We start from the raw sequence: 14,449 nt of genomic DNA on the forward strand, positions 1-14,449 counted from the left end.
CTTTGTGGACTGGTGTTGGACATGTGGGTTAATGGGTTAATGTTGGACTTGTGGGCTTGGGCAGACTGGGTTGGGATGTTTTCTTAATCTGCACTTTTCTCTCTTATGCATATGAGTTTCTGTGGATTTGTGTCTCTAAAGTGTCCACACTAATACAATTTCCAAGACAGAAACTAAGCCCACTCTTCCACTTCCAAAACAATAGAAAGGAAGATTGAGCAAGGAGCATACTCAAATGTCAAAAGGCGTTATCAAAGATAAGTGTCTCCAAATCCCTGGCCAAAAGCTGGCAAAGGCAGTATCTTGTATGTTTGGGGTTCCCATTTAAAACACCCTACTCCAATAGTCAAGAGGGAAGAAATCATCACCTCATACCTATTTAGGCTAATGTCTGTAGTACACAACATCAACAGAAAAAAGAAATAGTCGGGTAAACCAATTTCAAAGTGAATTATTTTAAGAGATTTTAATTTATTTTTTCATTCCTTCGAAGCACGTTGCCTTTTAGACACCATCGATTTCATGGTTCCCTTTTTTGAAGGTCCCACAGCAGAGACCAACATGCTATTCTGACACAGGGCTGGCACAACCCTCCCCATGTGGCCAACTGCCCCTTACAGACCACCGGGTTGCCTTCACAGGGGCTAGTCACGTAATCGGATGTGAAACATTCAATTGCACTGGGAGCTGTCTGAAAACTTTCTAAAGAAATAGACAGATGTTTGGTTCGTTTGTCCCTCCTAACGAATTGGCTTGCAAGTAATGGTCATGCATCTCTCTGTTTACTTCCAGGGTCCTTCTTCCCCGAGTCCAAGCCCTCGGAAACCGTTTTTAAAATAGCATTTTGGCTCGGATACCTAAACAGCTGCATCAACCCCATCATCTACCCCTGCTCCAGTCAAGAGTTTAAAAAGGCTTTTCAGAACGTCTTGAGAATCCAGTGTCTCCGCAGAAAGCAGTCTTCCAAGTATTCTCTGGGTTATACCCTCCACGCGCCCAGCCAGGCCCTGGAGGGGCGGCACCAGGATACGACGCGCATCGCGGTGCGGTCCGGAGAGACCTTCTATAAGATCTCCAAGACGGATGGGGTCTGTGAATGGAAATTTTTCTCTTCCCTGCCCCGTGGATCTACCCGGATTACAATGCCCAAAGACCAGTCAGCCTGCACTACAGCCCGGGTGAGGAGTAAAGGCTTTTTGCAGGTCTGCTGCTGTGTGGGGCCCTCCACCCCTGGCGTGGAAGAGAACCATCAAGTTCCAACCATTAAGATGCACACCATCTCCCTCAATGAAAATGGGGAGGAAGTCTAGAGGTCAGGAAAGGTCACAAGGAAGGGGGGACAAACTTAGGTACCAACTCCACTTCCCACTCAGAAGGTCAGTGCGGTTTCCCTGGATGATAAGGCAGGGCCATCACGCGAGGGGACCTACTGGGAGTGGGGGTCGGGGAGGAGCAGCAGATAGGGGGATAGGGCCCAAGGAAGAGGGAGGATTCCCACAGGACTGGCCAGTCCAAAATGATGGTGACCAGCACTTCCTTGCTGCAAAGCCTTTCTCGGTTGTCCTCTGAGCCCGTTTCTCATGCCTGGCCCTTTCAAGGAAAAATACCATGGGAAACAGAATCGCATACACCATCCAAAAGACTATAAATATAGGATTCTGATTTCATCATGAATATTTTGAGCTCACGCGCTAAGTTTGGAGCTATTTCTTGATGGCGGTGAGGAGATTTTATTTTCGGGCTAACCACACTGACAGCAACATTCAACATTTACGGGGAGAGCGCCTGGAGAGGAAGTCTTCAGATGGCGGCCGATCCCCAGGCACTGTCATTCTAGAGCAAGTGTTCAAGCCCCCGTGTCAGATACATCCAGTTTCTCCGCTTACATAGAGCTTAATGAGATTTTACCTTTTACTGCACCTTGGCTGGATACTGATCCTTAATCCTTCAGGACAAGTGAGAAGGACACTCAAAGGCTCTGCTGCTAAGGGAGGCCAAGTCTCTACTTGTGGGTTCTGGGGGGTTCTGAGAGTCCATGGGGGAAGTATGGCCTTTCTGGATAAAAGAGGGTGGATATGAAGGTCTCCGTTTAATTATTAGGAACAAAAATCCATTAAGCAATTCCAAGAGCATATAAAGTTTCGTTTGTAGCATATTTAAAGACCAAGGGGTTGGGGTGGTTTTGGAGGGGAGGTGGCGAGGGACGGTGGGTGGGGGCTGTCTCATGCTGATACTGAGACTGCCAAATTACTCCACAGTCTCTTTGAGGTGGCCTAGAAAGGGTGTTTTTCCCTGTTTCCTGAAGTCCATCGTGAAAATCAGTTAATGGCAGCTGGAAAGGCACATCTTGATTTGCGTTTTTTTCAACTGCTTTACTGTTGTATAATGGAAGAGGTTCAAGGTCCCCAATTCACCATTGACATGTTGTAATCAGCTGTTAGTGATCCGACACATTCTGCCTGCACTTTCAAACATACAAATGCTTTGTTTGGGACAGAGCCTGACTGCTCCTCCCAAGAAGAGTATCAAGCAGGAATTCTGACTGTTCACGTAACAGAAGTTCATTAATTTATTCTGGCCCACTCTTCGCCTTGTCCTGCTTTCACACGGACTTGAGAAACATGCTGTATTTTTGCTTCCTGTGCACTTTTAGTGAGTCTTAATAATTCAGGCTGTTATTAATGATGGTCGGTGACGATATGTAAAAATTGTAAACATGCCTACCATAATAAATTGGGACCCTGGTGGAGCTATTCAGTCAGCGTTAGACTGATAACGCTGTTGAGTGTTGGCAGTTCAACCCCCCCCAGTCTCCCCGCAGATACGACTATCTGCTCCTGTAAGATTTACAGCTTTGGAAACCCTGTAACAGGGTCACTGTGAGTTGGAATTGACTCAATGTCAGTGGGATAGAAATTTAAAATCCTATTTATATTTTCTGAAATTTAAAATCCTATTTATATTTTCTGAATGAATCTCGACTAGAATCCTGTGCCTCAAACATCTGCCCATTGCATGGCACCACAGTCCCTTTGAGTAATTCCCTCTAAGATTCAGAGTGGATTGTAGCCCTCAGTAGCCTTTACATGGCAAGGAGTGGTGGCCTTCTTCCACCCTTTGCAATGAAACTGCCTTGAATTCTGCAAGGGAATCTTTCCACACATGGCAGTGAAGAATGTGCTTTGACTTGAATGTGGGTTTCACTGTCATTGTGCGCAGACCCAGCCTATCACTTTTCTACAGCCCTATGCTGGGGCTTGTGTTCTCTGTGGCCAGCAGATCCCGGTCTTGCGGTTGTAATGTGGGTTCTGGCACTGAGATGTTGGCTGAGCTTTTAGACTCCTGTATTCTGTTTGCATGTTCCACTAACAGCTCTCCCAGGTGTGGGTGTCCTGGCAGGGAGGTGGGCGCCTAGGGAAAATTTGGATATTCAACCCTTGCTTCTCTTTCTGCCTAGACAAGAGAGACTATGTTTCATGATTTAGAAAAGCTTCATTCAGAGTCTGAGTCAGAAGAACCATTCTTGTTCCCCATCCTCCTGGACCGGAGAAGCAGGAGAAGCACAAGGCACTGAAGCATGGTTCTCGTCTAGAGGGGATCTTTAAGCCCCTTGACAGCTAAACTTAAATGGTAGCTATGAGGAAGCCTGAAAGCACTGGGAAGTTGGTGTTAATTCCACTTCTCATAAAAAATGAATAGCTAGAACATATTTTCATCATCAGATAAAAACTCTGGCCATTTTTCCACTGTGAAACTCTTTTTTTTTAACTCTTTAGAAATAATTGTTGACACTCTTCTGTCTTCTTTATTGTGTCACTCTGAGTAAGAGTGAGCTCAAGGACAGTGGGCTTTATACTCCCATCCAGCCCATTAAGGCCAGGTTTGATATCTGCTCCCTTGCCCATAAGATGAGATTGCGTATAAACATGCCTGTGTATGCAAAAGTGTGTCACTCTAAACATAATTGGAGTGGAGTAAACAATAGACAAGTTATTTATTTTTACTTATGCAAAAAAAACTCTGTAGCTTTAAGCATGCCAAAAATTCTCTAAAATTGTTACAGTTAAACAAATGATTGCCGTGTTTGTATTCATATGCTGACTGCTTCCATTTGAAGTTTGATGACTTTATGTAGCGTGATATGTTGGGGGAGCCTGGTGGCCTAGTGAGGATGACCCATTGGGTCGGTCTGCTCATTGACAAGTCAGCAGTTCCAAACCCCCAACTCTACTCCCGAGGAGAAAATTGAGATTTTTGACTTCTGTCAAGATTTACCGTCTCAGTAACCCACAAGGGCCGCTACACCCTATCCTGCAGGGTTGCTGCAAGTCAGAAATGACCCAATGACAGTGAGCTTGGTTTGGGAGTTTGGATGTGTTATGAAAGGAGCCCCCATGGTGCCTTGACTAAGCGTGTGGCTACTAACACAGAGGGGAGTGGTTTGGACTCCCCAACTGCTCCACAGCAGGAAGACGGCGGGTTCACTTCTGTAAAGATTACAACCTTGGAAGCCCTATGGGTTCGTTCAACTGAGGCTGACAGGGTCACAGGGAGTCAGAGCCAATTCCACGATGAGAGTGTGTTATAAGAGGCAGCTGCTTTGGGGTTGCCTAAGCATAACAAAAGCAACTTGACGCCACTGGATAGGCAACTTTTGAGTTTTTCTACAATTCTAGTTGCTTGCCCTAGACACGAACTTGAATCTCTTTATTCCAAGATTTCCCCCGGACTGTCACAAGTTGAAGGATGTCAAAGAAGCCTTTTACTTGTCACAGCCAAATTTGATTCCTTTTGCCTCGCTCGTTGTCTCATCAACTGCCTCTGCCTTCCTTCACTTAGTGTAGACTCACACTCACCAAATGCACATTTAAGGCGTCTAACTCTCTCACCACCTGCTGAGATTGCTCCATTCACGAGATAGTACACACTGAATGTCTTGGTTTCTTCGAGCTGCTATAACGGAAGTACCGCACGTGAAGGACTTCCACAAATAGGAATGTACTTTCTCCCAGTTGAGCAGGTGAACGTCACAATCCAGGACCCCAGCTCTCTCTCTTTCTCTTCAGACTCCCCCTCCCTGCCGGCTCTACGGGAAGCCCCTGTTCCTTGGTTCCTGAGGGATCTTCTTATGGCGGGGCATCTCTCTTCCTCCATTTCTGCTGCATGCTTCTCCTCATCTGCTTTTGGTAATCTTTCAAAGATGATTGCCTTCAAGCATATCTTACACTGATCCTGCCTCCTAAAGGCAACCCAGGCCTAAGGGAGACTTTGAGCACAGGGAAGAGGGTCGGGATTTACCACACACATTGGAGGAGGGTAACATTCTATAACTTTGAGTAAACAAATATGCTATGAAACTTTTCTATTAGCTTCTACTGTGTGCCTGGCACCTATTTCGCTATATACCTTATCTCTAAAATTCATGATTACTCTACTCTCCCTCATATAGAGAGGAAAACCTCAGAGTTGAGAGCAGTGAAAGACTGACCAAGCCCAAGGAGGAACCATGACTCAGACCTTGATCCCCCTAATACCAATGCCAACATGATTTCTACAGCACCCCTACTTCAAACAGTGAGGGGTGAGGGTCCTCCAGTTGGGAACTCAGCATGCTGAAGATATTAAACTGTATCCAGTTTTTAAATGTTTCCTGCCCTTGGGATCTGCCTCCTAGTGAATCTTGATAAATATGCCCCTGGATCTCTAAACCAGACTAAACCAAAGAATAGGTTGTATTTAGAAGGGTTCAGGGTCTACAATCCCGAATATCAGCTAGCACCACTTTTTACGAGCCTAATGGCCTGGCATGCTATGAAAGCCTCCCAGAGCCTCCCTCGAAGTGCAAGTTATACCATCTTATGAGGGTGGACATAGAAAGAACACAGAGGAACATTTGGCCCAGAACAGTTACACTCAGGTATGGCCTTGAAGCATACTGTGTTGTGTGCTGAAGTTCTTGACTGCCCCTCACAGCTAATAGGCTGACCACTTGTAAGACCTTGTCCCTGGTCAAAGCACAACCCTTTTCGAAATAAATAAAGGCAACATAGCTTTCGCTTGTATTAAGTTTTGGGGAAAGGAGATGGAATGTTGGAGAGAGAGAGAAGAAACTCCAGGTGTTTCACCAGGAATTTTCCTACAACCCAGAGAATGTGTCAAGCTGGCTACTGTCCATGTTCGGCAGCACAGGGACACTGTTGAGAGTGCTTACCTCCCGGCAGTCGAGACCAAGCAAGTCTTCAAACAGGATGAAGTAGGAGGCAGTGGGGACATCCTGTATTTCCTTTCACAAAGTTGCATGTCTTGAGCATCTTAGCTTCCTTCCAACCCCTGCAAAGGAAACCATCACCCTGATCTGGCCGGTACATTGCCTAGTTTTGGAGTGAGGATGAGAAGATTTTAGAGACTATTTGCTTGGGCAGGTCCATTCCTTGATCACAGATGCTTAATTAATCACAGCTTAACAAACATTCTGAATTGCTTGAAGGCTGGCCCTGCTCACACTCTGTTGTCGAAAAGGATGCTGCTCTTCAGGTGAATGCATGCTGACTTAATTAAGGGAAGAGCTCTCCTCCATCCGGCAAAGGGAGCCCAAGCAGATGGAAGACACCCTGAGAGCAACGCCAAGGCGCCTAAAAAGCAGGCGCAAATAAACGAGTTGTCATCGGGCTGATTCTGACTCATGACAACCCCACGTGTGTCAGTGAGAGTGAAACGATCCCAGGGAGTTTTTCAGAAGTGGGGTGCAAGACCTTCCTTGGGGAGCTTTGAACCACCAGCCTTTCCCTTGCTGCTGGCAGCACTCCCCATCCGCACCACTGGGAGGTGCAAAAAGAAGGTGGAGGTGGCAAAAGCAGAGGCATGGAGAGCATGCTCACTTATTACCACTCTGATCTCTTTTTGTACTACTAGGACTTTTAACCATGAAACCATCTGCAAACAGCTCCAGCCACGCCAGTTGGAACACTGTTTGTGCCTGTGCCTTCTCCACACGCTGCGCCGCCGAGCAGGCCGAGCCCAGGAGGCTGTGATGTTCACCATCTTCAAACCACGACGCTCAGCAGTGGCTTTCCAGCCCGTCCAAGCCCCTGCAAGATGAGTGAGTGGAGCTGGCCATGATGGGGATGGACTGGAACAGCAAGTGACCACAGTTAAGATGTCAGGGCAGGACATGGGGGTCCTTGCCTTCGCTCAGATCAGCATTATCTCAATCATGTTCCAAAGACTCAAGTGGCCCCAGGGGTGGAGGGAGAAGCTGGGCCTTGATAGAAACCATATTTCTGTTTTACTATGTTGTTTCTACTCTGCTACCGCAACATGGGTTACTGGTATTTCCATGAAAGAAGAAGGTTTTCTTGTGGATGGGGATTAAAAAGTGGCTGAGATGAGTTTACACCTTGGTCATAGCAGGGGTAATTGGCTTCATTGGATAAACGAGGGACCAGCTTTAAGCTCGGGAGAAAGACTTCATCTCAGAAAGCCACAGGGGCAGTTCTACCCTGTCCTCTAGGGGCACTGTGAGTCAGCATTGACTCAACGGCAGTGAGTTTGGTTTGGGTTTGCCCTAATGCTGGTACCTATCCATTTCAAAGGTCAAAGTCATTTTCTTTCCTTGGGGTATGTCTCCACAACTATCATATTACTTTCTTTCATATCATATTCAGTGTTGCCACATTATAAGCTGGAAGAGCTTATTACTAAACCATGAAAAATACAGAAAAATCTAAAGGTCAATTTACACCATTTTGCTGGGAGCAGCGGGGAAATTAGGTGCTAACCTATGTAAACGTTTTCATATAGTGAATGCATTCAGTGCTGGTAGAGAAGCAGGAAATTCCGGCTTGAGCATATTACTCCGCTCCAGAAATACAGCACTTGGTGCTGTTCAAAGTCGGTTGGCTTATATTAAGTCATTTATGTGAGGTAAGCAGAGAAGGGATCATTAGCTCCATCTCACACATATGAAGAAGCAGACAAGGGGAAGTTTAAGGCTTTCTTTAAACGCCCACATATCTATCTACACCTCCTTCTTCCATGACTCTCTCTGGGTCTGTGAGGTCATCAAGACGTTCATTTCCAACTCTGATCTGTGATTCCTGCTCTGCGCTTTCCCTCTGCTGTGCTCTTGGCCTGAAGCACTTACTGATCTAGCCACTTCAGTGGGGCTCACAGTTCTGTGCAAAGGAAGCAAGGTCACATAAATGAACCAGTAAACACAATCATGATCCACGGAGAAAAGGCTGAAGTTGTCAACGATTTCATTTTATTTGGATACACAACCAACGCTCATGGAAACAACAGTGAGAAGTCAAATGATGTTCGCTGTTGGGCAAATCGACTGCCAAAAACCTCTTATGGTGTTCAAAGAGCAAAGATGACCATTGGAGGACTAGGGTGTCCCTGACCCAGCAGCCATGGTACTTTCGATCACCTCATGTGCATGTGCAAGAAGGATAATGAATAAGGCAGATCACAGAAGAATCAATGGATGTCAGCTATAGTATTGATACCGAATATTGACGTTACCACGAACAAACATATCTGCCTTGGAGAAAAGAGCCATAAATGCTCCTTAGAAGCTAAGATGGCAAGACATGTCTCCCCTGTTTTGGATCTATTATTGGGAGGGACCAGTCCCTGGAGAAGGCCACCATCATGCTGGGCAGTAAAAAGGGAGGAGCCCCAAAACACGATGGACTGGCGCAGTAGCTGCAAGCCTGGGATCACACAGCAACCATTGCAAGGACGGCGCAGGACAGGGCAGTGAGGGTTTTGCTCTGTTCGTGAGGTCTGTACACATTGGAATTGACTGGAGGGCACCTGACAACCTACTTATACCAGGATCCCACAGGGTGCCAACGAGTAGGGGTTTAACTACTAGCAGAAAGATGGGCGTTCCCACCTCCACCCCCAGAAACACCTCAGAAATCCGACCTGGAGACATGCTTCTGAAAAGTGACAGCCTCGGGAACCCTATGGAGCCGTGCTCCTCTGGCAGCTGGGCTCTTGAGGAGTGAGCATCGACTCCAGGCCACACACACAGCAGCAGCAGCAGCACCCCTATGCCAGCGGCTGGGCAGCACAGGAATGTGCGAGGCTCTGGGCGCATATTTGTCTTGCTTCTTTCATTGGCTAAGAGACAAGCAAGGGTACGTTTCCTCTTTTTCCCTAGATAGGCAGCGGCAGAGCCAAGGAAACAAGGAGTTCTTGCTTACTCAACAAGGTGACATGTAAGGAAAAGGCAGGAGAGATAGTCACTTGAGGGGCCAAGAGCCTCCAAGGGAATTGTGTGGACACTGTACCTCCTGGCTGCCTTCAGTGTCAGTTTAAGTCCCCCTGATCACCACCATCAGGAAATTAGGCTGACTTCCTCTCCTGCATCAGGCCCTGCAGTTGGCCCTGGAAGTACAAGAGGCACAGACATTCCTCAGATTATGAGCTGGGTGTAGTCCAAGTTCTTCTGCTTGGAAGTCAAGAATGCATCCCCACCCTCCTACCCCCAACCCCCGTAGAGGCATTGTTAGAAATGAAAAAATGAGAAGGGGAAGATGTTCCCAGATAAACCAAAAGATTAAAATCTATGTAATCAATATCAAGGGTTGCCAAACGTTTTCTATAAATGTCTGGGGGCAGGGTGGGGAATGTCATCAAGTTGATTCCAACTCATCCTGACCTACAGGATAAAAGTAAACCACTAGAGAGGGTTTCCAATGCTGTAAATCTTCCCAGAAGCGGACTGCCTGCTCCTTCTTCCTAACATAGAGCAGCCCATGGGTTCAAACCATTAACTTTCCATTAGCAGCCAGTGCTTTAACCACTGTACCCCCTGGGCTCCTGCTAACATGGCCAGAGAATAAATAGTTTAGGCTTTGTCGACCATGGGTGAGGAGGCCTGGTGGGATAGTAGGGCATGCTTTGGGCAGGTCAGCAGTTGCAAACCACGAGCAGCTCCACGGGAGGAAGACAGTGCTTTCTACTCCTATACAGAGCCACAGTCTCAGAAACACAGGGGCAGGTCTATCCCATCCTACAGGGTTGCTCTGAGTTGGCGTCGGTTCAGTGACAGACGGTTTGGGCTGTGTGTGCTCTATTACATATGGCTCTTTTGATTTTTTTATTTTAATACTAACGATCTTGGTGAGTTCTTAGGGAACAGTGACTGGTTCATAGGCACAGGGGGACCCGAACTGCATGACTTGCCCGCCCCAAAATGGAAAGCATATTGTTGTGATGCTCTCAGTAGGTACCGGGGAAAGGGGCAAGCATCCACTGCCACCCCACTGTTGGTTCCTGGCATTCTGTTCAACAGGCAGGTCGGCAGATGCCCAGGAAAACCCAGAGCTCTTTCAGGTCTTGACCTTGTTGGCAAAAATGCCCTGCTGAACCCTGTCAACACTGAGAGCAGCACCAACCAATAGGTACCCACCCCCTCGACCATCCGAAGCCCTCCTGGGCTCCTGAGATGGAGAAGCCCATCTGAAGCCCTCCCAGGCTCCTGCTACTCCCATAGACGCGCAGAGTCCCATTTAACTTTGGGGAAAGACCCAGACCGCATACCCTATACCAGGGCTCCTCGAGAAGACTCATGGAGCATCCAAAAAGACATTTTCTCAAAAGGCAGATGCTAGTAATATTTCTCCTCCTCCTCCTCTTCTTTCTTGTCCTTTTCCCTTCTTCTTTTTTGATTTTTTCCTTTAAGCCTGAAATAGCTCACCAAGAAGAGAAATGATGGTACTATGGGGAAACCTAGTTAACACTCCCACAAGGATAACACACCACGTTGCCCTGTAATGGGAGCTTTGTGGGAGAACATTCTTCCCCTCCCTCTGTCCAGTCCTGTTGGGCCATGAGGAGACGGACAGTCCCGGTTGGAACAAGATGCAGCGTTCCCATGTCCTAACACAGTGTCCGTTGTGTGGAGGGATGGAAAGCGTGGCTGGGCCCTGAGGTCGGGCAGGGGATAGGAACGAGGGCGGAAGTGATGATCTAGGAGGGCCTGGAAAGGTGAGGCGATGCGCAGGAGTACTCCTGCCTGCCCTGGACCCGGACGGGCAGGCTTTGGCTCCAGCTTTGTAGCGGCTTGTTGCTCTTCCCTGCTCAGTCTTCCTCCCTCGGTCTTCCTCTTCCAGCCAGTTTCTTCTGACCGATCACTCCTTCCTGCACTTCCTTACGAAAACATACACAACCCATGAAAGATGTTGGGGTTGATGCCCACGCGCCGCAAGTACCATTTCCCAGGAAATGCCGTGTTGCACGTTCCGCGTCCTCCTCGCAGAGCCAACCCCTCCAGCCTGCGGGGAGCTCAGGGGTTCAGGTGGGCGGGCTGGGTGAAGAGCTGCTGGGACCTGGCATCCTCTGGATCTTGCTCCTCAAGGACTTCCACACTCCGCGCCCCCACCCCGCGTGTCCTCCTGTCTTCCTCTTTTCCTACCAGGTATTCCCAAGCAGCGAAACGTGCCGCAGCGTTCAGGAAAGAGCCGGTGGTACGAGAGGTTTCTGTGGCATCCCGGTCCCCCCACCGCCAGCCCCAGATGGACACATCCTTCTCTCGTGGCATGCCGTGTCACTGATCTTTACGGATCACTGCAAAGACCCTTCTCTCCCTCATCTTCGCCTTTGGTCTCGTATCCCTTTGTCACGTCTTTCCCGAAACCTGCTACGAGGAGACGGCCCTAGTTCCCGGTGCTGAACAACATTCCTCTCTGCCTTTGGCTGGGCGCGTTCTGACCACTCTGCTTGGTGAAAAATATTTGCATTTCCCCTCTCTGGCAGGTTTCCGCCTTTCACAGGTTTTACCCTTCATTCCCTGTTGCCTGGGCCGGAGGGTCTGCCCAGCCTTGCTGGGTCGCATAAGGTAAACTTGGTTGCCTGTTCCGTCAGCCCCTCGGGAGTGTGGCCCTGTGCAAAACGGCCAACTAGGCCTGGAGGGTTCCTTCCTTTCTGGGGTGCTGGCTTCCTGCCCAACCCCCACGCCCCAGCTCATCCGCTACCAGGACTGCACCCTGGGTCTCCTTGTTCTCTGCCCTAGTCTCACACCAAGAGCCTTCCCCCCTCGCGTCCAAGGGTCTTTTATCCCGGCGCTCCTGCTTCTGCTCGCACGTGTGCGGCTCCGTGCGTGGACAGTCCCCGCCCTCCCGCGCCCTCCCCTCTGCCCACACACGTCGATCATCAACCATTCTGGTCCAAACCCGAAGGGTAAATCCAGCCCTGCCCAAGCAACACCGTTCTTCTCCAAATTCCTCCCGCAGTCTATTTGACAACTGATTATGTATGTCATGGTGGTCTTTGTATTGCTTTTTAAATCTGTGTCTACTTTTTTCCACCTTGAATTCTTTTTCTAATTATACAGAGGACCTCGATAGATTCTGTCTTCTCCACTTAAATTAAAATGTGCCGAGAGTAGGAATCTTCATCTAGCTGAGAATGGCCAGGGCAGGACTCAGTTTTTGTGCAGCTATATCTTAGGACTGGAGGTACCTAATGAACAGATAGACGAAGAGAGGAGCAGGGAAAATAGCCAAGTATAGTTTCTGGCAGGGGCTGGGAGACCGGATGAATAGGGACTTGGAAATATCAGATGAGCCGCAGAAGAAGGTTCAGGCAAGTGTTGACACTGGAGTTGCCGAAAGTATAACCCTAAACAGGTAGGCAGAGCACAGCGCTGGGAAATCCCAAGCCAGAGCCACCTTGACTCGGGCCATCAGTCAGCCTGCAGACAAATGCCCCCGGGGAAGCAGAGCCTATCACTGAATGGGACAGACCCTAGACCCTGGAGCAAGGCGAGCTACAGCAAGATGTGATCAAGACCCAATGGCGAAGTCCAATCCTGGGGACCAGGTCAGTGGAGACCATGGGGAGTTCTGTGATCACCGCCGGGGGCCCCAATGCCAGCTATGGCTTGGCTTGGGCTATTTCAGCACTGTCAGGATTGGCTTTGGAAAATAGGATGCCATGGAAACTTCCAGTAGCTTCCTTTCCTCTGCCTGGTAGCATAATATAGGCAGGAGTCGAAAGGAAGCTACACTGATTTAATTTGATGTGAGGTTATAGACAGCCACTGCTGGTTAAAAGGCATTTTAATTCTGACACCAGCCTGCCACTATTACTAAACCTTCGGTGACTGTAATAGCACGAATATAGCCACTGCTATTCCCAACCCTTCAGGCACGGCTGCCCATTGCTTCCTGGCCTTACAGCATCCCCAGCTACTCAACTGGCTTCTCTTGCTGACTGCGATCCCATTTATGTTTCATCGGCCCTTATTGTAGACAAATATACAGCCTTCTCAATGCTTCCTTGAAAGCCATTGAATGATGTTTTCTCTCCTGCCTTGGTCCCTGCTCAGGCATGAAGAGCACACATTCTCATTTGGAAAAATCAGAACTACTCCAACTGCCTGGAACCTGCTGTCACGTTCTCTGGGCAGAAGACTAGGCTGCTCTGGGTTTCCTGGCCCCCTGGCCCCCTGGCCCCCTGGGGCTTTCAGAGGGAAAGGGTTTCTGGTCCCACAAGATCAATCACCAAGGACCTCCTTGTCGCCAGCATTGGTTTCAAGCCTTGAAATTAGAAGTATTCGATGTATACAAGCATGTTTTTGAGTGAGTGTGGCAATGGCTTATTGATCCATCCATTAAGAAAAATACCTTGCTTCTCCACCCTGGTCTCTGTTTCTCTTGCTAAGCCCAGGCTTATTTCTCCTAGTGAGAAGATTTCACTTTCGCAGTTTCGATCATTGAAGTCTTAATGGTTGGGAGGCCCCAGGCCCATTCATCAAAGGCTGAGCCTCAGGATGAATACCTCTAGCCCACAGCGCCTCCTTCCTCGCCCCCAGCCCCATGTCACAGCAGAAGTGACAGCGAGTGTAAAGAGGAGGGAAAGAGAGAGTGTTGACAAATGGGTGTGCCAACGAGCAGCTATCATCTACACATAAGGATACCCAAATGCAATGTGACAAGAAGGAAGGCTATTCACAGACAAGCCTAAGAAATATTTTTAAGAGCAAAGCAAGCAAATATTCCCAGTATTTAAATAGCAATCTATTGCTAGTCTTCTACAGATTTCCCTAACGGAATCAGTTATTGGAGAGCAATTGAATTTTAAAAGGGGGTCTCCTGTTTGGTCTTGCCGCATTTTCCATCAGCAGGCTTCGTCCTCTGCCGTGCTGTTCAGAACATCACACACGGCCCTGATGCCTAAACTTCAACAAATCCAAGTAGGCTTTCTCAACAGAAAGGTTGCTTCGGCATTTAAGACCTGAAATCACGACATAGGCTTTCTTCATCCTATATACTGGCAAACAGCTCTTTTTCTCTTCGAGTATCACAAGTCACAAGCAGTCCACTCATTCACTCAATATGGCAGACGGCAAGATGACTTTGTGCCCTGCAGTGCCTCCATGAGGAACTGTGCAGAGAGAGAGGGGAAATAGAAAGCATATTCCCCGGAGCAT

General features: G+C 48.3%; 1 protein-coding gene across 1 annotated transcript in view; it reads left to right on the top strand.

Annotated features, from left to right (window-relative positions):
* The window catches only part of ADRA1A (adrenoceptor alpha 1A), a 117,018-nt gene extending 115,659 nt beyond the window's left edge, over positions 1-1,359 (top strand). The window contains exon 2 of the mRNA XM_004707617.2: positions 793-1,359. Within this exon, the coding sequence (XP_004707674.1) occupies positions 793-1,310 (518 nt within the window). The 3' untranslated portion in view covers positions 1,311-1,359. The remainder of the gene's footprint in view (positions 1-792) is intronic.
* Positions 1,360-14,449: the final 13,090 nt, after the last annotated feature.

This window comes from Echinops telfairi, unplaced genomic scaffold (genome assembly GCF_000313985.2).
Source record: "Echinops telfairi isolate 266 unplaced genomic scaffold, ASM31398v2 ScPeMD7_9;HRSCAF=40, whole genome shotgun sequence".
NCBI lineage: Eukaryota > Metazoa > Chordata > Mammalia > Afrosoricida > Tenrecidae > Echinops > Echinops telfairi.